The sequence below is a fragment of the Rhipicephalus microplus genome, chromosome 10 (genome assembly GCF_043290135.1).
Source record: "Rhipicephalus microplus isolate Deutch F79 chromosome 10, USDA_Rmic, whole genome shotgun sequence".
NCBI classification, from domain to species: Eukaryota; Metazoa; Arthropoda; class Arachnida; order Ixodida; family Ixodidae; genus Rhipicephalus; species Rhipicephalus microplus.
The window spans coordinates 46926365-46951546 of NC_134709.1; the positions used below are offsets into that span (position 1 = coordinate 46926365).

General features: G+C 45.2%; 1 protein-coding gene across 2 annotated transcripts in view; it reads left to right on the top strand.

The window, feature by feature from the left end:
• Window positions 1-25182, top strand: part of LOC119181710 (cytochrome P450 3A18) — a 61284-nt gene that overhangs the window by 17070 nt on the left and 19032 nt on the right. For both annotated transcript variants that reach the window (XR_012886520.1, XM_037432953.2), the window contains exons 2-7: window positions 15737-15842; window positions 17275-17327; window positions 17626-17722; window positions 19396-19521; window positions 21639-21882; window positions 24292-24419. Coding sequence is in view for 1 of the 2 variants with exons in the window: in XM_037432953.2 (XP_037288850.2) it covers window positions 15737-15842; window positions 17275-17327; window positions 17626-17722; window positions 19396-19521; window positions 21639-21882; window positions 24292-24419 (754 nt within the window). In the remaining variant the exon portion in view is untranslated. The remainder of the gene's footprint in view (window positions 1-15736; window positions 15843-17274; window positions 17328-17625; window positions 17723-19395; window positions 19522-21638; window positions 21883-24291; window positions 24420-25182) is intronic.

A 25182-nucleotide genomic window follows, 5' to 3' on the forward strand; every position in this document is an offset into this window, starting at 1 on the left:
GACCCCTACACTACTTTTGTTTTTTAAGGGTGTTAGGGTGTCATAGCAATATTACACCCTTACGCCCTTAAGATTACTTGGGTGTACATTCGCTTTTACACCCTCACTCCCTTAAGACCACTTGGGTATACATTTGCTTTTACACCCGAAAAAATGTTTGTGCCATAGGGTGTAAATTTGGAAATGCCGCCCACGGTATAGGTGTAGTCCTGCTTGATACACCCATTTCGTGGGGTGTACGGGTGTGAGTTATAGACACTATAAAACACCTATATGGGTGTAATTTGGTTTACAGTGTAGCTAATTTCAAGAGGAATTATGAACAACTGTGATTGCTTACATGAACAGCAAGAAAGTGAGGGGGTAAGAAGCGCGTTTTACAGCAAAAACTGGATGTGATATCACAACAGCCGAGCTCACGTAAACATCTATGTGTGTCGCCACCGCTGTCTGGAACCACTAACGTGCGACATAAAAAAAATTGCCCGCAGCTTCCCTCGGGGGAACACTGAGGAGGATGCGGAGCATATAATTGGTTAACGGGGTGTTAAAGTGCGACTTACTTGAGTCGATGGCTAAATTGGTTAACGTGGTTGTGAAATGGGGTGTTAAATTGCGACTTACTTGGGTCGATGGCTAAATTGGTTAACGTGGTTGTAGGAGGGGTGTTAAATGAGTGAACACGTACGACACGTATGCGAAAGGGCGGCGCTGGTCGAAGGGACGTCGATCATTGTGTTTGTGGATTCGTTGGAATTCATTTCACCGCGACCTTGGACGTCGACGCGCCGTACAAACCAACCGACGAGCGGCAACTGAGCGAGCGAGCGCCGACCTTGAGTATATATACAGCGCGACGGCGCATGCACTGTCAGCTGTCGAATGTTCGAGAAGGGGGAGAAGCGCAACGGCGCATGCGCGCGCGTCAGCTGCCGATGTTCTCGAAGCGCGACGGCGCATGCGCGCTACATTATACAGCTAGCGAATGTTCGTGAAGAGGAGAAGCGCACGCGGTGTGTAGAGGAGGAAGGGTGCACAGATGGTGGATGAGTGAAGCGCGCGCGGTGTGTAGAGGAGGAAGGGATGCACAGATGGTGGAAGAAAGAGGAGGAAGCTTGCGGACGGCGCCGCACTACAAGCCTCGAGTATTAGATGCTCCGCATCTAAAAACAAGCAAATGAACAACCATTATCAAGTGAGAGTTGGACCCGAGCCCTCTTGGTGGCAATCGAGTATTCTACAGCCGCGCCAAACCAATGTTTCAAGCTTCTTTGTTAAGATGACCCTATGCAGGTCATCATGTCCAACAAGAAATCGCGTTATCATATGAGCGTTTTACTCCTGTTCTCGAAAGCCGACATGACCTGTATTCACACAGAAAATCAGTGATGACCTTATTTAACAATTGGCGTGGTAGTGGCCTATTGAATTGACTATAGCACACCCGCTCTGTTTTTTTTTCTTTTTCGTGCGTATATTTTGCTCTTCGCTTTCTTTCTCATCTTTCTTCCGCATTCCTCCTTCCCTTAGTGAATGGCAGAAAACCGGATGACGCAATTTCTGGTTAGCCTCCCTGCCTTTCCTTATGTTTACTCTCTCTCTATCTCTCTCCAATCCTCCGTGGTGCAAGAGTAAAATAACCAGGCACCGCACATTGAGAATAGTGAAACAAGGGGGTCAGTTAATGATTCTCAGCCTTCACGACGAGTTTTGCCACAAATATTCACCATCATAAGCCACGGAATTCACAAAGTGGGCATGATGTTTTGCAGGTTTGTTGAAGGTGCCTCGTTTCTCGGCAGAACGACGAACGATGGCGTTGTGGTAGCTTTCTTACTTCGCAAGAATTATGATCATTTACGAGGTACTGTTTTGAATAGGAGCTGCTTCTGCTAACTCCGGCGTATTTCAGTTGTAATTTAAGTCTGTTGATCAGTTTCCGCTGCTCCCTTGGAGGGGATGGAAGTAGACCACCCCGGGCGCCTGCCGGCACCAGCGGCGTCAGCGGCGACCGCCTCCAGGAAGCGGATGGGACAAGCGAGCGACAGCGACAGTGAAGATACTCATGCTTACTATCTCAGCAGTGAGGACTTCTCAGATGACGGTTTCCAACCTGTGCTCAGCCACAAGGCGAAGAGAAGGAACATGAGGACATCCTCATCCTCAACTATTCAAACTGTAAGTGAAGTGCCAAAATCGAACACTTATACCATCCTGTTTCTGCCTGCGCTTCCTACCGTCAGCATGAAACGCCTTAACAGACAGTCTGTGTCGAGGTCTCTGGAAACGCTCGTGCCAAATGAGATCACGGACATAAGAGTGAACACCAGAAAGAATATACTGGCTGTGGACGTTTTGCACGCAAGTGCGTTGGGCGTTCTGCGCAGTGTAACTGACTTGGACGGCAACCAGGTGCGCTCTCATGTTCCCTTGGGATGTGATGTAGTAACCGGCGTGATCTACGACATTGATGTCGCTATTTCCAATAAGGACTTACAACTTCTTGTCAAGTCCACAACTGATACTCCAATTTTTGATGTCACCCGGCTAGGCAAGTCTCGCTGTGTGAAGATTGCGTTTAAGAGCACATCACTCCCCTCTCATGTGAAGGTGGGGTACTTCAGACCTGCTGTGCGGCCTTTCATACCAAAGCCTCTCCAGTGCCGTAAATGCATGAAACTTGGACATGTGAGCAGCGTCTGCGAGAATTCGGTGGTATGCCACCGCTGCGCCGAGCACCATGAAGCGGATAAGTGCATCGCAACTGTCAAGAAATGCTATAATTGCAATGGATCCCATGAAGCCACATCGAAGGACTGCCCGCGGATTCAGAAGGAAATTGCCATCTTGAAGGAGATGGTGCGCGATCACTCATCTCATCGAGAAGCCGCAGCTAAAGTCAGAAGGCGTCGTTCACGTCGACGTCGGTCTTCGAGGACGCCCGCTACCTCCTCGACACGTTTGCGTGATCCCTCATCAGTACCACCTCCTTTGCCTCCCAGACCACATGCCGTGGGAAAGGCTGTAAAGGACAAAGCCAGTGAGCATACCCTAACTGCGACAGAGTGGCCTGCACTTCAAAGGGAAGCAGCATCAAGCGAACCGAAGGAGCTTCATGACGGCCAGTCCGCGCTCCCGGTTCGAGATCTTTCCAACCAAGACAGGCAAGTGACTGCAAGCGTCCCGGTTCGAGATCTTTCCAACCAAGACAGGCAAGTGGCTGCAATCGTGCAATCATTAATTGCCACGATTCGCACGCTACTGAGCAGCATACAATCTCCGTCTGCTAAGAGTGCACTGCAAATACTGGATGCACTGAATCCAGTTCTTGCTAACTTCGTATAAGCACAATGGCTCAACAAAATCTCCACTTCCGCACTGAAGTTAAAAGTGCGTCGATTTTTCAGTGGAATGCCAGAGGCATGAAGTCCCGTATCTCGGACTTTCGCCAATTTGTTCGGGCCAATCAATTCCGTATACTTGTCATATGTGAACCAAACGTATCAACGCCTTATAGATTGTCCGGTTATGAAGCTTTTTGTTCAGCCGCTTGCGAAGAACGAAGCAAAGTAATTGTTTACATTCGCACAGACTTGACTTATCTTTCGCACCCAATAAGTTCAAATGACGACAATCAGTACGTGTGTCTTCGTGTGAAGAAGAATGCAGTTTTGTTCACGCTTATTGGTGGATATATATCTCCGTCATCGCGATTTGACTGCGACAGACTAAAAGACATCCTAATGAGAACCGATGGGCCTTGGATCATCACCGGTGACTTCAACGCCCATCACATGCTTTGGGGGAGCACTAGGATGAATGCCAGGGGCCGGAACATTGTTACATTCGCTTCCGATTACGACCTTTCCATCATGAACGATGGTACCCCCACATATCTGCGGAGTCTCACGTATGGCAGTTGCCTTGACCTGACATTGGTGTCACGGTGCTTCTCTCACAAAGTTAAGTGGTTTTGCGATATTGAGACTCATGGGAGTGATCACATACCCACCTACGTGACGATCGATGGTATCATAAAAAACTTCTCTTCCGGTGTTGCAATTGGCACTGACTGGTCGATGTTTACATCGCGTGTTGAGAACGCTTGCCAAGAAGGCCTCGCCTGCAGCCGGGAAAATACCATAGTGGAAGCTATGCAAGCGTCCAAATGTAAATTACCATTTTCGACTAAAGTAACACAGTTTGACATCGAACTGGAAAAATTACGAGCTATACGAAGGCGTGCTGAACGACGATACAGACGCACAAAATCAATTTACGATCTGAGGGAAGCAAGGCGGCTCCAGAAAAAGATTCAACGACGCATTTACAAACTGGAGAGCGAACGCTGGAAAGCATTCTGCGAATCTCTAGACCCTCATAAACCGCTGTCATATATCTGGAGAACAGTTCGTGGTCTTCGCTCCTCTCCACAACAACGGCACCCTTTTAAAGCTTTGGCACTCCATCATGGAAAAACAGAACTCGAGGTGGCTGAAGAATTTTGCACGAGAGTTGCCGGGAATATTATGACCGAGAGCATCGACGCCGTGATCGTTCCTGAGACGCGATTACCAGAAATGGACATTCCGTTCACCATGGAAGAACTGGAAGGTGCGTTAGTCGTTTCTAAGCGCATGTCATCGCCAGGTCCTGATGGTATCACTTATAGTGCGTTGGGACACCTTGGACAAAAAGCTAGAAAAGAACTTTTAACATGCTTCAACCACTGCTGGCTCAGCGGCAGTGTTCCCCGACAATGGAAAATTAGTCGATTAATACCACTTTTGAAATCGGGAAAATCACCATTGGACTTGACAGCGTATCGCCCTATTGCCCTCGCAAGCTGCCTCGGAAAAGTGATGGAAAGAATGGTTCTATTTCGTCTCGAGTGGTACTTGGAACGATACACCAAATACCCTTCTTGCATGGCAGGCTTTCGTCGGGGCCGTTCCTCCATTGACTGTGTCCTTGATTTATCGACATTTGTTCAACAAGAAAAAAGTCGCAAGCGCATATCAGTGGCACTCTTTCTTGACGTGAAGGGTGCATATGATAATGTAGCTCACGATGCCATCCTCACTTCTCTCGCAGCAATGGGCATTGGTGGACGAATGTTTCAATGGATAAAAGATTATATAACTGGCAGGGGTTTCTTTGTACAAACATATGAGGGTACAACTGCCCAACATTACACCTACTGTGGAGTACCTCAGGGAGGTGTTTTAAGTCCCACATTGTTCAATGTGGCCTTCATTGGTCTGGTGAAGGTTCTGCCAAAGTCGGTGTGCCTATCCATATACGTCGATGATATTTGCCTCTGGAGTGCTGCAGTTACTCGCCCTCAGGTGCGTGCACGAATACAGCGGGCAGCAACCCTCACAACAGCCTACCTTCAGAAACAAGGCCTAAATATATCAACTGTGAAGTGCGCGTTGATGGCGTTTACACGCAAACCAATGACGCCATACCCTGTTTACATCAATGGGAAGAGTGTCAAATATGCACGGACGCATCGTTTCCTGGGCATAATAATCGACAGAAGTCTTTCGTGGAGCCCACATTGTGCGTACTTGAAGAAGAGACTGCTATCTATTGTGCATATCATGAAATTCTTGTGCGGTAAAGCATGGGGAACTTCTGTGGCCTCCATGCTACAGCTGTACAGGGCCCTATTTCTGGGTCTATTGCGCTACAGCTTGCCGGTACTGACTAACACTTGCCAATCGAATACTCATTCATTGGAGAGTTTGCAGGGTCAGGCACTGCGTATCTGCCTAGGACTGCCCCGATGCGCTTCTACTTATGCCACAATCATGCTTGCCAAAGACCATCCGGTCAGGACATATATAGTTGTGGATTGCCTCAGAGCGCACATTCGACATGCTAGCCGTGTCCCCGACCACCACTTGGCCCTTCTACCTTCCGGAAGACCACGTGCTACGTTTTCAGACGTCATAGCCAAGCACCTAAACAGCATTCCATCAGGATATACGCCAGCTGCGAGAACGGCATGCCCTCTGTGGTGCCTCGACCAGCCGCAAGTACGTCTAGAAATTCCGGGAATCAAAAAGAAAAGCAGTCACTCCAGAGTAGCATTGAAGCAAGCAACACTGCTATTATTACATGAGTTGTACTTAGACCGAACGCAGATATACACTGATGGGTCCGTCTCATCCAGCAGCTCATCCGGTGCCGCTGTAATTCCGGCTGCAGAAATGACAATCAAGTTTAAGTTGTCGCATATGACTACATCTACGGCATCAGAGCTTGCTGCTATAAGGGCTGCTTTACAATACCTCGTTCAAGAACGTCCAGGAAAATGGGTCATATTCTGTGATTCGAAGGCAGCGCTTCAGAGTTTGCAGTCTGCCATGCGTAGGAGGAGCCATGACCAACTGGTACAAGAAATAAGACATTGCCATCATGAAGCTCTAGCACGAGGGCATGATATTATATATCAATGGCTGCCTGGACATATCGGTATTACCGGAAATCAATTAGCCGATGATGCAGCCCGCTCAGCCCATGAAGAAACCCGTGTAGTCCCGATTCCTCTATCAAGGAATGATGCAGCAAGACAACTTTACCTGCTGGCTCGAGATCTCACACGCACGTTCTGGTCGTCTACGAGCTTCCAAAGGTGTCAATTTTATGAACTGGATCCTTCGCTCAAGCTAAAGCTACCATCACAACTTTCCCGCTCCGATGCGACACTGTTATGCCGCCTTTGGTTGGGTGTTGCATTCACAAAGGTGTACTCCTTTCGCATTGGTATGGCAGACACTCCTACATGCGACTACTGCGGAGATGAAGAGACCATCGAACACGTCCTGTGCAGCTGCGCTTGCTACGACACACAGCGATGCCAGCTACGGATGGTTTTGAATCGACTTGACCCCGGACCATTTTGTGTGCAGAAGATACTAGGACCTTGGGCATCTGCCTCAGTTGCGCAGAAAGCAACTAAAGCACTGCTACTTTACCTTAAGTCAACAAACCTGAGCGACCGCCTGTAAACTGTGTGTGCTCCCCGAGTGTGCTCGTGATTGTGTGTACCTTCTCATCTTTCTGCAACCTCTTTTCTTCCCTTTATCCCTTCCCCAGTGCAGGGTAGCAAACCGGATGTGCGTCTGGTTAACCTCCCTGCCTTTCCTTGTATCTTTATCTCTCTCTCTCTCTACGAGGTACTGAGTATGCTACAGGTGTGTTTCTATCAGTTGTGCCAAGAGAGAGAAAACTTTATTAAAAAGTCAGTCAATTGTTCAGGCATGGCCCGTCGCCCCTAGCTGTCGGCCGGAATCCCTTGGGACACGGCAGCAGCAAGGGCTTGACTGATGATGTCGCGCTGGACGTTGGGATATGGGCTGCAGAGCAGGGCCTCCCAGTATTATACAGTGTGAGAACCATCGTTTTGACTTGGACATGTCCACACCATGTGGACCAAATTCGCTACCTCATCACAAAATTTACACTGGGACTGGAAAACTGCGGGGTGCCACTTGCTGTAAAGTGCGGGGTTTGGAAAAACCCCGGTCTGTAACTTTCGCCACAAAACGTCGTTTTTCTTGCTTAGTGAGTTGTCCGCTCTCGGGTATACTTGCCGATTCAGCCTGTAGTGGGCGACGATTTCATGGTATGGGCGCATATACTCGCTTCTTTGTTCGGTAACTTGGGAGGTTCCAGGGGTCGACCGGTAGGTGAGACCTCGGCCGACCGAATGAGCCTCCTCGTTCCCTCTAAGTCCTTGGTGAGCTGGAGCCCAGACAAGCAGAACCTGCTCTTTGGATACTCCTACCATGTTTAATATACGGACGGCAGTCTCCGTCACCCTTCCCGATTCATAATTTCTCACAGCGTTTTTGGAGTCGCTGATGACCACCCTGATCCCCTTTTGGCTGATGGCCAAAGCTATGGCCACTTCCTCGGCCTCTACAGTCTCGACACCAAGGACTGTGCAGCACGCAATCAGGCCACCATCTTCCCTGACCGCCACTGCCATGTGTGCTGCTTTGCTTTGATAGTCCGCAGCGTCTGTATACGCGACGTCCTGTCGACCGGTGTACCTGGATTGTAATGTCTCTGCCCTGGCTTTACGCCTGCCTTCGTGAAAGGTAGGGTTCATATTTCTGGGTAGCGGAGGTATCTTTATCCTGTCCCTGATCTGTATCGGTATGTCTTTTGAATGCGCCTGCTCACGCGTGGGCTCATAGCCCAATCTCTTTAATATTGCTCTCCCCGTTTTAGATCCGAGTAGTCTATGAGTTTACAGAGGACTAAGGATATGCCATTGTTACAGCTTTCCATGTGATGGTGCTTCATGTTCAGCGCAGGCGTGCAGTCCTTTTTAGTTTCATTTTTGTTGGTTTTTCTGAATACAGCAGCCTGAATAAAGCTGCTAGGCGATTCTCTTTTACCTAAGCATACCAACAACTGCCTCCTATTGCGGTTCTTTCTCATACAAAGCCGGCGTCTGCCACTGTTTTCTTCCTAACTTGAGAGATTCACATATCCATGTAGGTAGTTAGCCATGCATGCTTCAGCGGACACGCCTTTCTCGTCCGGTCAGTGCCCCGTCGTTAGTGAGTGCTAGAATTACATCACAAAGTGTTGGCAAAGCGTTAGAAAGAACACGGCTGCCGGAAATGAGCGTCAGCCATTTAGATTTGTCGATGGGGCTTTAGTGGTTTATGGTACTGAAGAAAGAACAGAGTAAAAATATAACGACTTTATGCAGCTGTTTAAAAACGTCGTCCGCACTTTCTAGACAAGCTGCAGGAGCCGAGCCTAGCCTCAAACAAATGGAAGTATGAGTAAATCGTTGTTGTTGAGAAGGAAACCTTACGCAGCGAAACTTTGCGCAGCGGACACCAAAATTGCGCGTCGTGTGCTATGGTACTTCCGGTTCGAGGCCTATCGCTTCGCTGCTTCAAGCTGCCTACTGCGCAGTGTGATCGGGGAGAAAACACGTGAAATTATGCGACGCGTTTGTTGCCGCTTGTTAAGTGATTATGCTCTTTTTTTATTTGCGAATAGATATACGATATTTCACGCACTTCAGAGAACGAAGCGTGAAGTGGAAATGGGCAAACGCGAAGAGCGGCAATAGGCGGGTGTCAAACACAGCATGCTATGTTTTGATACATGCAGTAATCTTTTCCAGAAACACCCAGATTTAGAATTTCCGAGCGCAAACGGTCACCACTTCAAAATCACTCGCACAGATGGGCACATGTGGCCAAATGTCAACATACGTCCGATGACAACAGAAGTACGCGTACTGTGTGAGATTCATGGAAACCGCTGAGCGCGCGAAAGGCCCACGGGGTAAAATGGTCACTATATTGGGACGTAAAACGATCGAAGTATTTTTTGAAGCAACGAGTAGCATTGTATGTCGCCTTTATTGTGTCAGGATTGCAAGTGTTAAGTGCCGACAGGCTGTGTTATGTGTTGTGCGGAGAATCTCGCAATATTTAAACGCGATATTGTAGTGCGGGAGGCAACGATATCTCACGTATAGGAAGATGAAAAGGCGTAAAAAAGCCAGAAATTTATGAGCGCATTTCATTTTCAGAGTATGAAATAGTTGACTATTGCCACTCACTATATATGGACCCTGGGATGGTGTCCTTGCAAGACAAAAGCAAATCAATAACTTTACGAGCAAGCAGCATGAAAACAGATGGACGGATATTTGGTGATGATATGATGTACAGGAAATCTTAAAATGTGAGAAAATATGCGTGATAACACTCTTCGAATCAAAACAAGAAACATGTGTCCGGAGGTGCATGCCACGTGAATAAATAAATTACCGCATGCATGGTTATAACTATCTCAAAGTGACTGCGTTTGTTATTCAACGAAACTGCATAGCTGTCTAAAGTATTATGCAGCTATATGTGAGAAAAGGACCCCGCTATAGTGCTGGGTGGAACGTGCAGAAAGCGACAGTACTGGCACGAATACCAGTACAGCGGCGCGGCATCTCGAACCGGAAGTCGATGCGGACGGGCGCCGCAGCCCACAATCCTTTGCGTGAGCCACGATTTTGCTATCCACCTGTTAAGCCTGCTACGCCGCGGTGGTCTAGTGGCTAAAGTACCCGGCTGCGGACCTGCAGGTCGCGGGATCGAATCCCGACTGCGGTGGCTGCATTTCCGAAGGAGGTGGAAATGCTGTAGGCCCGTGTGCTGAGATTTCGGTGCGCGTTAATGAACCCCAGGAGGTCGAAATTTCCGGAGCCCTCCACTACGGCGTCTCTAATAATCATATGGTGGTTTTGGGACTTTAAACCCCACATATCAATCAATCACTTCTTGATCCCAGCAGAGAAAGGAAAGGGGCGTGCAGGGGGCGTGGCTGCGTAGAAGGGAGGAGAGCGAATACGAAATCTGTGGCTGCAGCCGAAGATGGTGGCATGTGAGTTAACGCCTGACAACCATTCTACAAAAGTGGGGTATCTAGCATTTGTTCTGGAACGTTCGTCGATGGCCAAGGTGAGACTGACGCCACCAGTGCCGGCGTTCAAATAACCTTTGCGATGTAAAGTTCATTGAAACAGCTCACAGTTTTTCGTTTACGTCTTTTTCTCTTTCATTTTCTGGCAAGCGGATTGCGGAAACTTTCTTTAAAAAGCTTGCAAATGCCACGGGCACCACACATAAAGGGGTTTCTTTATTTAGGTACTCAAATAGTGACCCATTTTGAGCGGTAATGCTCATAACATCTATGTTTTTACGTCCCAAAGCCGATACGATTATAAGACGCCGCTGTGATTGATTTGATTGATTGATACGTGGGGTTTACCGTCCCAAAACCACCATATGATTATGAGAGACGCTGTAGTGGAGGGCTTCGGAAATTTATACCACCTGGGGTTCTTCAACCTGCACCCACATCTGAGCACATGAACCTACAACATTTCCGCCTCCACCGAAAACACAGCCACCACAGCTGGGATTCGATCCCGTGACCTGTGAGTCAGCAGCCGAGTACCTTAGCCACTAGACCACGGCGGCGGGGCCGACGCCGTTGTGACAAGCTACGAAATTTTCGACCAACCGGTGTTCTTTAACGCACCCTGACATCACACAATACAAAGGTCTCTAACAGATCACCTCCAGCAGAAGCCGTAACATAGAGGGAAGCATCCGATCACTACAGCCACTGCTCCACAACAGTGGGCCAATTTTGAGCAAATTTCAGCAATGCATCTTGCATTTGTCTGATTTCGTATATGTGGAAGGCATTGTGACAGGAGAAGCTGTTTCGTAAATAATGTGAAATATGAAGTAACGTGCAGGAAATATATTGTGTTCAATTTTATCGAATTTATTATGAGAAATGTTGCATTTCTTCAGACAGCGATCACCTTTCAATGCCCCACGTGCAAGTATGAATAAACTATAAGTGTACAATAAAATGACTGTGTGTAGTCAGGGGAGTCTCAGAAGATATAAATATCACATCCTTGAGTCACAGTACTTGCCACTCACCTAAAATGAGTGGCAAACGTTTTGGTTAGGTTCGTAATATGTTTCATAAAGAGACACAAGGCCGCAATTCCGCGAGTGAGTGCGATGTATCTTTTCCGTGTATTTTGTTCGCATGTATCAGTGCACCCACCGCATGGTTCAAAGATAATTCCTTGCGTAAACACACGGACCAGGAATGTGCGAGTGTCATGCCCTATCTGCTTGCTTTATTGCGTTTTTCTCTTAATTAAATCCTAGACAACTTAGCAAGCTTCTGTTCTGTTCTGTTCCGACTGTTTTGCTGTGGAAAGTTTGAGGTGCATATTGCCTCGGCTACTTCATATAACGAAGTTTTTTAGCAAAAAAAAGAATAATACAGAACGGTACCCAAAAATTAACAATACAGAAAAACACATAATAGCACATTAAAACCAGGTCAAATATCATGCCAATGCACAGTTTTCTTACAGCAGTTCACACTGTAATAAACTGTTTACATGCACACTTTCGTTTTTTACTGTCAGTATATGCACAAACATATTTCATATATATCCATACCTGTCTGTCTATCACAGGCGCTTGTGCAGTCCGGTGTCCACTAAAAAGTCTGTCAGGAAGATGTTCGCCTTTTTCTGGAGATGCATCTGAGGCCACGGTCCAAGTAGTTTCTTTAATGCGAGGGGCCGTTGGTCCAAACTTTCTAATTTGTTCTATAATTTTTATTTCATTCGTGTATTTAACGCACTTCAAAAGAATATGGCGAACATTTTCTTCCGCATGACAACAATGGCATTCCGGTGATTTTGATCGATGTATTTTGTGCAGAAAGCTGTGTGTGTACGCTACTTCCAATTGAAGTATGTGGATTAATGTCTCTAAGTGTCGTGGGAGATTTGTCGCTATGAAAACTTTTCTGTGTGGATCAACTTTATAAAGCTCTGTTTCCTTTGATTTAGGGCTATCAAACCACCTCTTCATCGAACAATGGTTAGCTCCTTGCGTTATAAAATGTCGAATATTCACCCCAGACATAGGGATTGCGCAATCCGATCCTTCATTCAATGCCTTCATGGCGAGGCTTTCTGCCTTTTCATTTCTCTTTATTCTAATGGGACTGGGTATCCATTGGAATACGATGTTGTGACCATGCGTTGAGGCATATTCTGCAGTTTCTGCAATACAATGTGTTACTCCACCATTTTTCTAAAGTGATCTCGCATTTCTGATAAGCTGAAGGGCAGGTTAGCTATCCGTGCATATCACCCACTTTCGTGGCCCAGAATTCTCGCAGATAAGCTTAACTGCTTCAAAGATAGCCACTAATTTGGCTGTCGTCGATGAAGATATGTGCGATAGTTTGTACATTCTTTTTTTCTGAATTTCGGGTAAAAAACCGCACAGGCTGACGCTTCTTCAGTGCATGATTTATCTGTATATATCTTCGTTTTTTCATTATGCATTATATGAAAATGATGAAGTACCAACTGTGCCGCTGTTAGAGGCGCCATGTCTGCTTTCTTCTGAATGCCATCTATTTCATGGATAACGTTGAGAAGAGGCAGTGTCCAAGGTGGTTTTGAAGGTTTCCATCGTTTAAATTCTGGTACTACTGCTTGAAATGATGATACACTATTCTGTAGTTTCGTTGCCATCCTTTATGTTAGTGTACCAGATAAAGAATGACTTTGATGTTGCGTGAAAATTTTAAATTAATTTCGGGATGTTTCTTTATTTCGGAGTACTGCCAAAGGTGGTTGTCAAGCCTCTGCATACACTAAAGCACTGGAAGTTGACCGTGGCAACCCCACACATACCCTCAAGCTCCTTGCCCATAACAAGTGAAGTCTCCTTTCGGGGGAGGCTGGAAGTCCGTGCCGCAGAGGCAGTTAGCAACTTACGATGGGGCTTATCAACGCAACATGTAGGGCTAATAACGACTCTGTAGTACCACACCATTTGGCACCGGCCCCGCATGCAGAGATGCCGGAGGATTAGAATGACCTGATTCACTTTTTGTTCAAGGGACTGTACATGAGGCGACCATGGTAGTCTCGAGTCTAAAATTACTCCCAACAATATATGAGTTTTTACCATTTGAATAGGTTGGTTTTGCAGAATAATCTGGAAATATCCGTGTCTTTTTAATGTAAACGGTAGTATGGCTGTTTTAGCCGGACTCAGTGCCATACCTCTTTTTATTAAAAAAATGGTCTACATAATGCAATCCATCTTGTAAAGTTTCTTGGACATCAAAAAAAAAAAGAACGATAGACCAGACGTCCATATACTTATATATACAGCATATACTGAACATCTGATGTTAGGTAGGAGATTATACGGGAGCCCTGCCCTGACTGCATTGAAGAGAGTAGGGCTTAGCACGCTGCCCTGTAGCACTCTTGGTTGACATGTTCTGACTTTGGGCCCTGCTGCGTAACTACAAAAAATGTGTCGCTGGTTCAGGAAGTCAGCGATCCAACGCAGCATCTTATCCTTGAATCCCTGTGACGCCAGGCCTTCCAGAACGTGAAAGCGACTCACTGTGTCGGATGCTCATTGGACATCAAGGCATATAGCGACAGTGATATTTCCTTGCGTAGGTTGGTTTTCCACATCTGTGACCAAATACAGAATGCAGTCCATTGTGCATCTACCTCTTCTGAAGCCGGCTATGCTTTTCGGTAGTAGTTTTTTTACATCTTTCCACCATAAAATTCGTTCATTGATAATTTTTTCATCACTCTCGAAATACAATTCGTCAAACTAACCGGCCTAAACGAATACAACTGCATAGGGCTCTTCTCTGGCTTTAGCAACGGTACTGCTTTTGATATCTTCCAACTTTCCGGAACTTTTTCTTCTTGCCAACTTTTATTGTAGATGTCCAATAGGTGTAATTTTCCTTTCTCGCACAATTTAGCAAGTGCAGCGTATGTAACTCCATCTGGTCCTGGTGAACTCGATCGTTTTACTGAATACAGCAGATGTTGGAGCTCCTCTGGTGTGAAGCTGTCATCCAGATCTGATGAACTGACCACAGAGAACTTCGGTACAATCACCGAAGCTGATTCTTCTGAAGATTTATATACGCTAGTTTTGACGGTCTCTCTGGTTCTCAGTATAAGATCCCGAAATTCTTCGACAATCACACGTTCGCCAACTCCTCGAGACACCGCTAGAGCCTGTAGTGGTCTCGAGCGGACTGCTGGCTGTCGGAGGGGGCGTGCCATGTTGCACAGTTGAGGCGCCGAGAGAAATGGAGAAAGTGAGACACATAAATCTTGCCACCTTTTCCTTGAAAGCTTCTGCAGTATTTCGTGTGCAACTTTGAAATCTTCTAAATTTCCCGACCTGCGATATCTTATTTCAGATCGGTGTCGTATTGCCTGAAGCCCCTCATACTCGGCGTCAACCCCCGCATACCCATTTGGAATGGGTACTGCACGAATAGCTTTTGTTAGAAAATGTATCATCTTCGATGCATACGTTTCTGCGTAATAACAAGGCGCAATATTTTGTCTCTGTAGTTCTCGAAAGATTTCCCAATTTGTAATTCTTGTTGTGCGGTTATCTCTGGTTTTCTTGAACATTGAGTGATATGTGAATACCGGCAATGGGTCACTTCCTCTTGTATCAGCAAGCTTCGCTTCATATTTTGTGAATAGTTCTATTGCGCCTTTTTTTTTTGACAGTGAATGACAAGTTGTCGCTGACGCTTTGCCGCCAATCTCGGATTTCCTGTGACGAGAGTCATGGATGACGCCAAATACTTGAATGCATCAATGGCTGAAATGACCTCCACACACGCTTCGTATGTCAATCGAACCATCTGCTGCTCATGCGAGATATAACCTCGCGCGATGCCTGGGTTGACACGTGCTGTGAGCTATGTACTGTGCAGCGTTAATCTTTCGTGACAGATCTTTGCAACTTCGCTCGTACTAGATGGACTCTGAAACTTTTTGCGGTGGGGAATTATTTCAATACGCTCTTTTGGTGAATGAATTTCATACCCACCTAAAGGTTTGTTACAAGGCCCCCTTAAAAATACAGGCAATAGCTCGAGGAATAGGTGCACGAGTAAACTGGACATTATAATAGCAACAGTGTGGGCAGAATGCATAGATTTATTTTCCGACATTTCCTTCGTAACAGTCTAGCCGCAGTCATATGTCGTAACGTATATCGTCGTACACGTTTTTCGTCGAGATCCAATGAACAATGTTCATTTGCTAGTACTCGTTCATTGCTTTCAGGTTTTGTGGTCATCGTGCATGGAAGTTCTCGCTGTTCAAAAGGCTCGGAATACCGGGTCCACAGCCCAGCTTCGTGTTCGGAAACCTCGAAGAGCTTCTTAGCAAGGTAATGATCAAGATTATATATATATATATATATATATATATATATATATACAATTTTGCTAGAATTCTCACACCATCTGTACGCCAATGACTACACTCGAAGAACGTGATGAGCTCACGCGAAAACAGATTTCTGTGCCAAAAGTTGACAAGATTTGAAGCTGGACAGGAAACCGGGGCGCACGCTTTTAAATACGAATGATGGGACAAATAAACAAAGAATGATTGCCATTTGATTTGGTGGAAATTATCAAATGGCAAGCTGGTTGTTTTTTTGTTTTCAGCAAAAAGGAAGTGAATAAGCCACACTACCCGTGCGTCCTTATTAAGAGCCCGACGCCGCCGCATATTCCCATTAAAAATACACAAAATATGAGCTATAAAAATAACACCCAAATCAAGGATTTTCCTTGTAGCGCGGCTAATAAAACAAATCACTAGATATCCGTTTCCTGCATTTCGCGATAACATTAGCAGACCTCGAGCAGTAGGATGAACGGGTCGATAGAAGACCTTGATTTATGATGGCAAGTGCCTTCCCAGATTTGAAACAGAAAAAAACATACAATCTACATCTGGGAAGAAAACCTCTGTATTGCAGGTGAGACAAGTTGCGTGCAACGCTAATGCAGCCATATGGTTCGTTCTCTGCTCTGTTCGAAGTGGCTTGGTGAGGAGAGGTCCAGCTTCATACGAGTTCGGCTAGTAGTTGATGCACTGTGTATTCTCATTACTTGATTAGTTGATCATTTCCTTCTGCAAGTTGCGACACACATATGAACCCATTAGTAATTGTCGACTTCTATTACACAGGGAGCATTATAATAAAAATGCTGGAGTTTTACGCAAATAACACATTGCCCGCCACCACGCTTGGTCTCAGGTTTTCACCGTTATTGGGGGACCACAATTGTGAAAATTACAACATTTGTATTGCTGGTCCGAGCCTCCAGTTAGGCCTATAATGTTTATTGTCTCTGTGTTCACGCTTATCTGATCAAAGTGTGAATAATAATAATAATAATAATAATAATAATAATAATAATAATAATAATAATAATAATAATAATAATAATAATAATAATAATAATATTAAATATCTTTTCTGTAACGACGGCATAGTTAAGAGAGCCACCATAGTGCAGGGCTCCGGATATTTTGCCCTCTTGGGGTTAAAAATATCGTGCCCCCTAATCTATGCTCACGGGTCTCAAGCATATTCGCTTCCATCTAAAATGTCAAGCGGTAGCATTGATTAGAATCTCGAACAGCCTTCTCTAAACGCCGAAAGATCAGCATAACCTTATTATATATTCTTCCTAAATATTCAGCAAATTTCAAACACACGTTCTGAAACCATGTGAATGTGTTGGTTTTTTTTTCGTCTTCTAACTCTTTACGCATTCTTTGTTTTTTTTTCGTGATGAATACAGGGAATGGCAGCAACCTTCGACGATTGGATCACAAAATATGGCGATCTTGTTGGGTTAGTAAGTTTTGTGGCACTTTAGGCGAAGTATACTGACTACAAAATAAATATGCATATCTGCCGCTGGAACGTACCACACTCAAGAAATTTCCATATAAAAATAAAATAAAGCATAAAGATGACATACATATAAACATATTTAGAGTCCTGAAACTTGTGAATGCAAAAGCCTTAATTTTAGTGTAGCACACATTGAAGCACGATGCACATATTCCATGTATTCCATACTTGGAATACGTGGAACAAAACAAAATAAAACTTTCAAACACACTCATGAATTGATGCTTTGCTGCAGGTATTTTCATGGGTCTATTCCTGCGGTGCTAACGAGTGATCCTGAAATGATCAAGCAAGTATTCGTGAAAGATGGCAAAACAATTACGGGAAGACAGGTTAGCAAGAAGTTCTATTAGTGTTTACTTATTTGTGAATGGAAAATTAAGAAGTGTGAAAAACTTTAACCTGAAGCACGTCTTGCAAGCAAACTTCTGCTGTACTTTTCTTGCAACATCTATAATAAAAACTACTACGTGAAACAGCCAGACATTCTTTGCAATTATCCGTCAATACACTGGCATCGCGTCGATGCGTTTAAACCATTGCGAACGAAGAGTGAATACTTCTATGGAAAAATCATAATGATTCTGTTTGAAGGCCTTGCTTAGTCTTATTGTTGCTGTGTGTCCAGTGTCTTGAATCTCACTTATGTCACCATTATTAGACATTTTTTAAAGTTTCATAGAAAGACCTACTTGCTGCGAGCTGCGGTGACTCAGCGGCTGAGTGACCGCATGAGATAACGTGAGATAAAGGTTCTTTTCTAAAAGGGGTGGCTTAATTTTGGTCAAAGCGAAACAGAAACAAAAACAAAGAACGATAAATAAAATAAAAATAAAAATGACAGCATATTCGCGGGATGATTGATTGGGTCTACTTCGCTACCGCACCGCTTCGGCCTCCCGTTGTCGTAATAGGGGTCTCTTCGAGCGTGAACCGCCGCCGCCCTGCGCGCACGCCGCTCTGCAGCTTTGTGTATCCTCCGTTGCCGAGCATCTGAATGGGCGCGCGGGCGCCAAAATGGCGCTTTTATTGTACTATAGAGCGCCCCCTGGCGTACGACGCCACCGAAGAACACGCAATCGTAGTCGTGCGATCGTCTCTCTCTCCTACCGTACGTGTGACGTTCATCCTTCTTTTCTACAAAGAACACCCTCTAGTGTCGCACAATTTGCATTTTTTCAGCGAATAGTACGAGTATCACCTCAATTGCCGGTTTAAGAATTAACGAAAACCGGTTACCCACAATGGGGACGCACAAGCGACGCCATAAGGAGCTTCGCCCCTAAAACGGCAGCGGCTCATGCGCTAGACTGCTGTCAATGAGCACCAGACACAGCATATGATATGCCGGCAGCCAAGGACACGCATGTACCTCGTAGCTCTGGGTAATTCACTCTGGAATGAGCAGCACCATTTCTGGGCTCTCCTCTTGTCACTCAACATTATCCATATTGTTCACCCATAACTTGTTTGTGACAACTACGCTCGCCCAGGGCTACCACGTCACAAACAAGTGGCACGCTCCATGTCGTGACATATCATTTTCAAAGGAAAAGTAGCAAGCGCAGACACTTAAAAAAAGAAATATAAGCAAGCCAGGTGGCCTCGAGTATTGTTGCATAGCCGAAAGATGACCCAAAATAAGCGAGATTTCTCGCCCAGTGTTCCATGATGTTAAACCCAATAAAGGAACTACGTTTAATATATATACAAATTGCTTCGTGTGCAACGAGCTCCCAGAATGTATCCTTTAACATCTTAAGGACACAATGTGTTCGTAAAGCTTCTTTATATTGTCAATACGTTGGTAAAACTGAGGTGAGAGTGCCCCTTTTTGAGCACCATATACGGTAATCACAAAGAGGCGCATTTGATGGGGTCTGTAACTGAAGTGCGTCGCAGGGCAGCGTTAGCATGTCAATTAAGGATTAGAAGTCGTAAATTGAATATATTCAGCAACATATTCGTGAATCAGCGTAACAACAACAATGCGTTGTCCTCACAGGTTTTCACGTATGTCACAAAGCCACTGCTGCTTAACCAGGTACGCCTCACCAGGGTGTTCGGTCAAGAATGGAAGGAACTTCGAGGCCTCCTATCTCCTACGTTCAAAGGGTCTTACATGAAACAGGTTAGTGCAGTATTGCTTCGTCTAATATCGACTCTCTACATAACTCTGTATCAGATAGGGATGACTAGTTCACTGGTACCCCTCTCTCCAGCAGATTAAGATAAGAAGCAACTAGTAGAAAAGGCCAAACAACCACACTCTAAACTTCTTTTAAAACCAAAAGGTAGTCTTGAAAACGATTCCATTCTTGCATGGATCACCACATACCTGTCCTAGAGAGCAATTTGTGTTCATCGATGACGTCAACTAGCATTCTGCCTCCGTCCGTTTCGGCATTCCCCAAGGCCCCGCCCTTGGGCCGTTATTCTTTATGATCTTCATAAATGACATCGCTCACGACATACCGGCCAAGATCCCTTTATTCGCAGACGACTACATCTTATATAACGAAGTCCGCTGTTCTGACGATCAGCTTTGTGTTAACCAATCATTATCCCTAATTCAAAACCGGTGTACCTCGTGGCAGATGCAAATAAACCACAGTAAAACTGTAGCAATGACAATCACCCGCAAGAAAGCCGACTCATTTTCACTTATAGTATCGGCGGCAATACCCTATCTGTAGTCTCGAATCATAAATACCTGGGGGCTGTCATTAGAGCTGATCTCCGATGGAATGATCACGTCACCGACATACACAAGAAGGCCATGCAGCATCTAGGGTACTTACGGCAAACGCTTTCGAAGGCTTCGAGGGATGTGAAGCTTTTGACTTACAAAACATATGTAAGACCAACACTTGAATACGCTGCAGCAGTATGGGACCCGCACACGAATACAAATATGCGCAAACTAGAAAGTATTCAAAGAAAAGCAGCTAGGTTTATTTTCAATTCATACAGTTGGAAAACGTCGCCAAGCGCTCTTTTTAACTTCGGCAAATCTAGAATCTCTACAAAGCCGACGCTATCGCGAAAGGCTAAAAATATTCTATCTATTTGATGTATCATGACAAGCTTAGAATCAGCAAAAGCACGCACTTGAAATCTTTTACACAACAGCATCCCACTCAATTTTTCCACTCAAAAAGGTCAGCGAAATTTCGTGCAAAACTAACTCCTACATGAATTCTTTTTCCCCCCGTACGATCCATGATTGGAACCGTTTGCCCAGAGAAATAATCGAGTTTCCTTCTGTTTAGCGTTCACTGCCACATTTCAAGGGACGTAATGATAGCGCTTTTGTCACTAGTGCTGTAGCAACGTGTCATAGGAGCTTTCCCTATGAGTCACTTTGCTCGATGTATTTTTTGTTTTTTTTTCAGTTATATCTCTGATAATACGGAGTGTGTTAAAATGTAAAAGTCACTTAACAGACACTTGTTTTCTTTTCTTTTCCCAAGATTTGTAGTGTTAGACAATGCATTGTATCAAGTGTCACTACGTACGTTGGCATACCCATTGTTCGCCATTACATATCGTATTATTGTACTCAAGTGCCACATCTCACACGTCATTTGATTCTTTTTGCTGTTTTTTTTTTGTGAGCTCTTTTTTATTGTTCAAATGCGTTTCCACAAAAAATGTAGCGCCTCCACTCCTGCGTAAGGCCTGGAAATTCAGATCAGCAGTATTCAGTAAATAAATAAATGAAAATATTTGCAGAGGAACCTTCCTGAGTATGAAATATTAGCCATCACACGACAACACCAAAGTTTACAGTAGTCGTGATAGAGAAAATAATTGTCGAAAATGACCATTATTGCGCATTACTTAGGCTGCATTGGACATCATGTAGCCATTATATATGAAGTAGTTACATGCTGTAGTAACTGCGCAATCTTTTTTTATTTATGATATAGTAGAATACCGTAATATATATCTAAATAAGGCTCTAAATACGTATTCATAGGGTATCTATGACAATTGACAACCCCAAGACCCGATGAATTCATAACCTTGACTTCCGGGCCCGCGTTCACCAGGATATGCGAGGAACGCAGTCCAAAGAGGCGTGAACATTCTAAAAGGGGCAAGAAGAAAATAACTACTCCGAGGGTGAAAATAATTATTGGCGCAAATGATAGAGAAAAATCATAATACAGAGTCGTATGAATGACGTAAACAGAAAGTGACAAAAGCACGCATTGTTGACGCTAACGCAAGTTCTGCTCGCAGGCTGTTGTGACCATGAAGGATCGCACCAAGCTGTTCGCGGAGATGATAGAGGTGGCCTCCAGAAAGCAGAGTGGAGTGGTCAACATGCACGACCATGTGCTGCGTCTGGCCATGGACGTAGCCATGGGTGTCTTCCACGGCACTCGGACAGAAGTGCAGCGCGGCGACGAGGCAGCCAGCAAGCTATTGCACAAGTGCAGACAGTGTACCGGAATGTTTGGAGAAAGCAAGATGGTGCTTATAAGTAAGAACCAGTTACTCACATTTTTTTTAAAGAACAGAGGCCATCGTCTTGTGCAATAGGCGCGCAGGTGCTTTAGATTGACCCGATTGAAGAATAATACGGATCAATTGCTCTTTCAGGGGTGTGTGCTCGAACTCGATCAAAATGGGGCTGAACTATAATGTTTCGTATTAGTACAGTGGAGGGAACTCTGGCACTTATAGAAGCATCAACGCACGGCGCTTCAGCCAGAGTGGGATTGATGGATGATGGATTGATGATGGATTGATGGGACACCGACTTCTCTAATCTTCGTTCTTCTGACTCCGCTTGGCTTCGCGTGGCTTCAAGTTTCTTTGTGATGAAACGAATATCAGGAAATGTTCTGCAGTCACCACCCCAACCCCTTACGCTCACCAATTCTAATCGGGTCACAAAGTACAAAACTGTCCGTTCTTTCATTCAAAACGAAAACAAAAACACAACAATAAACAAAGCCGCAAGCACTTTCGAAGCCCGCAAGTCCGAAGACTAGGCGAGTGCGTGTACTACCCATAAGTCCCATGATCGCTGTGCGATCGCAGCGCCAGAGTCCCCTCTCGTCAATTTTAGGAACCTTTATGATATAAACCTGGCAAAAGTGACCATAAATGATTGCGATGAAGGAACTCGACAAGGATCAGCCCTGACCACAATAAAAAGCACCTGTGCTACAGTGCTATGACACCTGGGCTCCCGAACAATTTTCAATTTCAAGCTCGCCCGTCACTTCAGCGGGCTCACCACAGCCTAATTCTTACGCCTAAAGGCTGGCGCACACCGGCGACTTGCAGCGGTCGCGCGACCATTCACAACTGGCGACTAAAAAGCGACTGATGTTCACACCGGCAGAGGCTGCATGCGAGCGACCGGAAGTCGCAAAACTGGAGATTCACGTCTGGATCTCGTCATCAGCGAGAACTCTGGAGACCGGCGACGATCAGCTGATCGCCGCCAGCTGAGTGAACCCAGTGAACCAAGCGCGCCGCATTTATTATTTCTGCCCGTTCTCGCACAGTGTTGAAAAAAAGAAAAAACTAAAAAATGAGCATCGCTAAGTGGTTCCAGCAGCTTTGCGACTGCAGTCGCGTGACTGAAACGTCGGTCAGGAAGCGACTAGCCAAAGAAGTCGCTTTACGACCGCCTGCGACCGTTCGCGACTGTTTGCGACCAGTCGCAAACGGTCGCGCGACCGCTGCTAGTCGCCGGTGTGAACCAGGCTGAAGACTACATTACCGTGAGTTGTAAAAGCTGCAGTGTGAACGAAACAGCTTATTTACTGGTGCAGAACGGCGGCACTGCCCACATTATCACTCGGTCGAAGATCGAGTGAACGTGCGTTCGCGAGAACTTTTACACGGAGGATGATATGTAACCATTACACATGGGTAACAAGTTCGGTTATGATCAGTAGATTTAAAATACCAGTAATATCTGCAGTTTTATGTCTCAAAACCATGAAACGGTTACGTGAGACGCCACAGGGCAGGGCTCCACAAAGTTTGACCATATGGTGTTCTTTAACGCGCTCTGACACCGTGCACAGTCACCGGGCCTCTAGCGTTTCACCGCCATCAAAATGCGACTGCCACTAAAAGGCTCGAACCCACGACCTTCGGGCCAGCTGCTGAACGCCCTAGCAACTATTCCACCGCGGCGAACAGTTAGAGGATTTTGACTCGCAGAATCACCATTGAGCTTAGTATATAAACGAACATTTACCACTTGTTGACATGGACGGAGTCGCAAGATGAACTAAACACAAACAACTTTAAAATATCTATTGAGAAAATAGATCTAGGCGAGAAAAAAAGACAAGCAAAAAAATGACGCCAATTCCATGGTGCTCTTGCTTTTTTTATCAATGTATTTCCTAAAGAAAGAGTGACCAATAAAAGTTAACGTCGCTATTTTGGAGTCGTGAAATGGTCAAGAGGAATTTTTTTTCGTATAGCCACAGATTGGAACAGCCTGCTTCACATAATTGCTGCACTCACGCATTCATACGAAATATACAATTTTTCAGAATGAAATCTATGCGATAACATTTTCATAATTTCCAACTTCTTGTACATATTGCAGAATCATGTAGGCATTATATCCATGTCATGTTTAGTAATGCTTATTCAAATGTTATTTCTAACAATGTATACCGAATTTATGTAAACCCACCCCTCATATAAAATTCCAGGTGTGGCTTTTAAGGTCAAAAAATGAAATGAAACGAAACATCCAGTACGTGTTGTACGGACTCAGAGTGTGGGGATTTCAACCTGCTGGAAGTGTCGCGTCAATATACGGCACGTACCATACGAAACGTGCCGTTACGCTTGTCAAGCTAGCGGGCCGTGGGGGAGTGCAAATAGCTTATCATTCTTTCCGTTACTGCAGATTCTATTTCAGAGTTGCCATTTCTTTTCAAGCCGCTGCTGAAGTACGGCCTTTCTCGAGGTGTTCCCATGGATGCTGTGCTTGCCTACTTCGGGCCACTTTTCGAACAGCGGAGACAAACAAATGGCGTAAGTATGCACTTTTTAATCACAGGTGTAAGTCGCATCACAAGTTGGGCTAGCTGCTGCTTTTAGTCGTTAATGTTGCGACAAATATACGCTAGACAGACCAATGAGTTAGTGATCAACATCAGCTCCTCTTTTTTTTTCTTTCTCTGTGTAGCATATACTTAGCTTAGCAATGATGTAAGTATTTTATACTAGTATATGAGCAGAGTTGCCGCGGGGTGGGTTTGAAAAAGAGCGAGACCTATAGGCAAAATATTCAAAGCCGCCATCTAATGTCATTTGGTCACCAAATACGAAGCCAAATAAAATAAGTGGTAATATGAGTAGTGCTTTACTAGAATTCATCGAAGAATTCGTATCATTTTCAATATATGTGAACCCATAAAAATAAAAGTACAATTTTTCCTTGTTGCTTGGTGTTGAGTATAGATGCGCCAGCCATCTGAGGGGCAGGCGGGTAGCCAGAACATTTTTGGGGGGAGGGGGCACCTCCTTGATTTCGAGAGGGGCACCCCCTTGAAATGGCCATTTTCGCTCTCTGTGCCATGGCAAAAAAAAAAAAAAACGTTTTGGACTCCCTGGCTGCCCTCCTGCCGAGGAGTGAAGGGTCGCGTGCGCTCAGTGGTTAACAGGAAAGAAGAGCTTGAAAATAACGCAGTTTATCTCAAAATGTTGCTAATAGTGCTCTAGGACAAAAATACAAAAGTAGCCAGAAAGTATCTGTGGAGCCAACCTGAAATTTCTGTCGACGGATGGGGTCGAA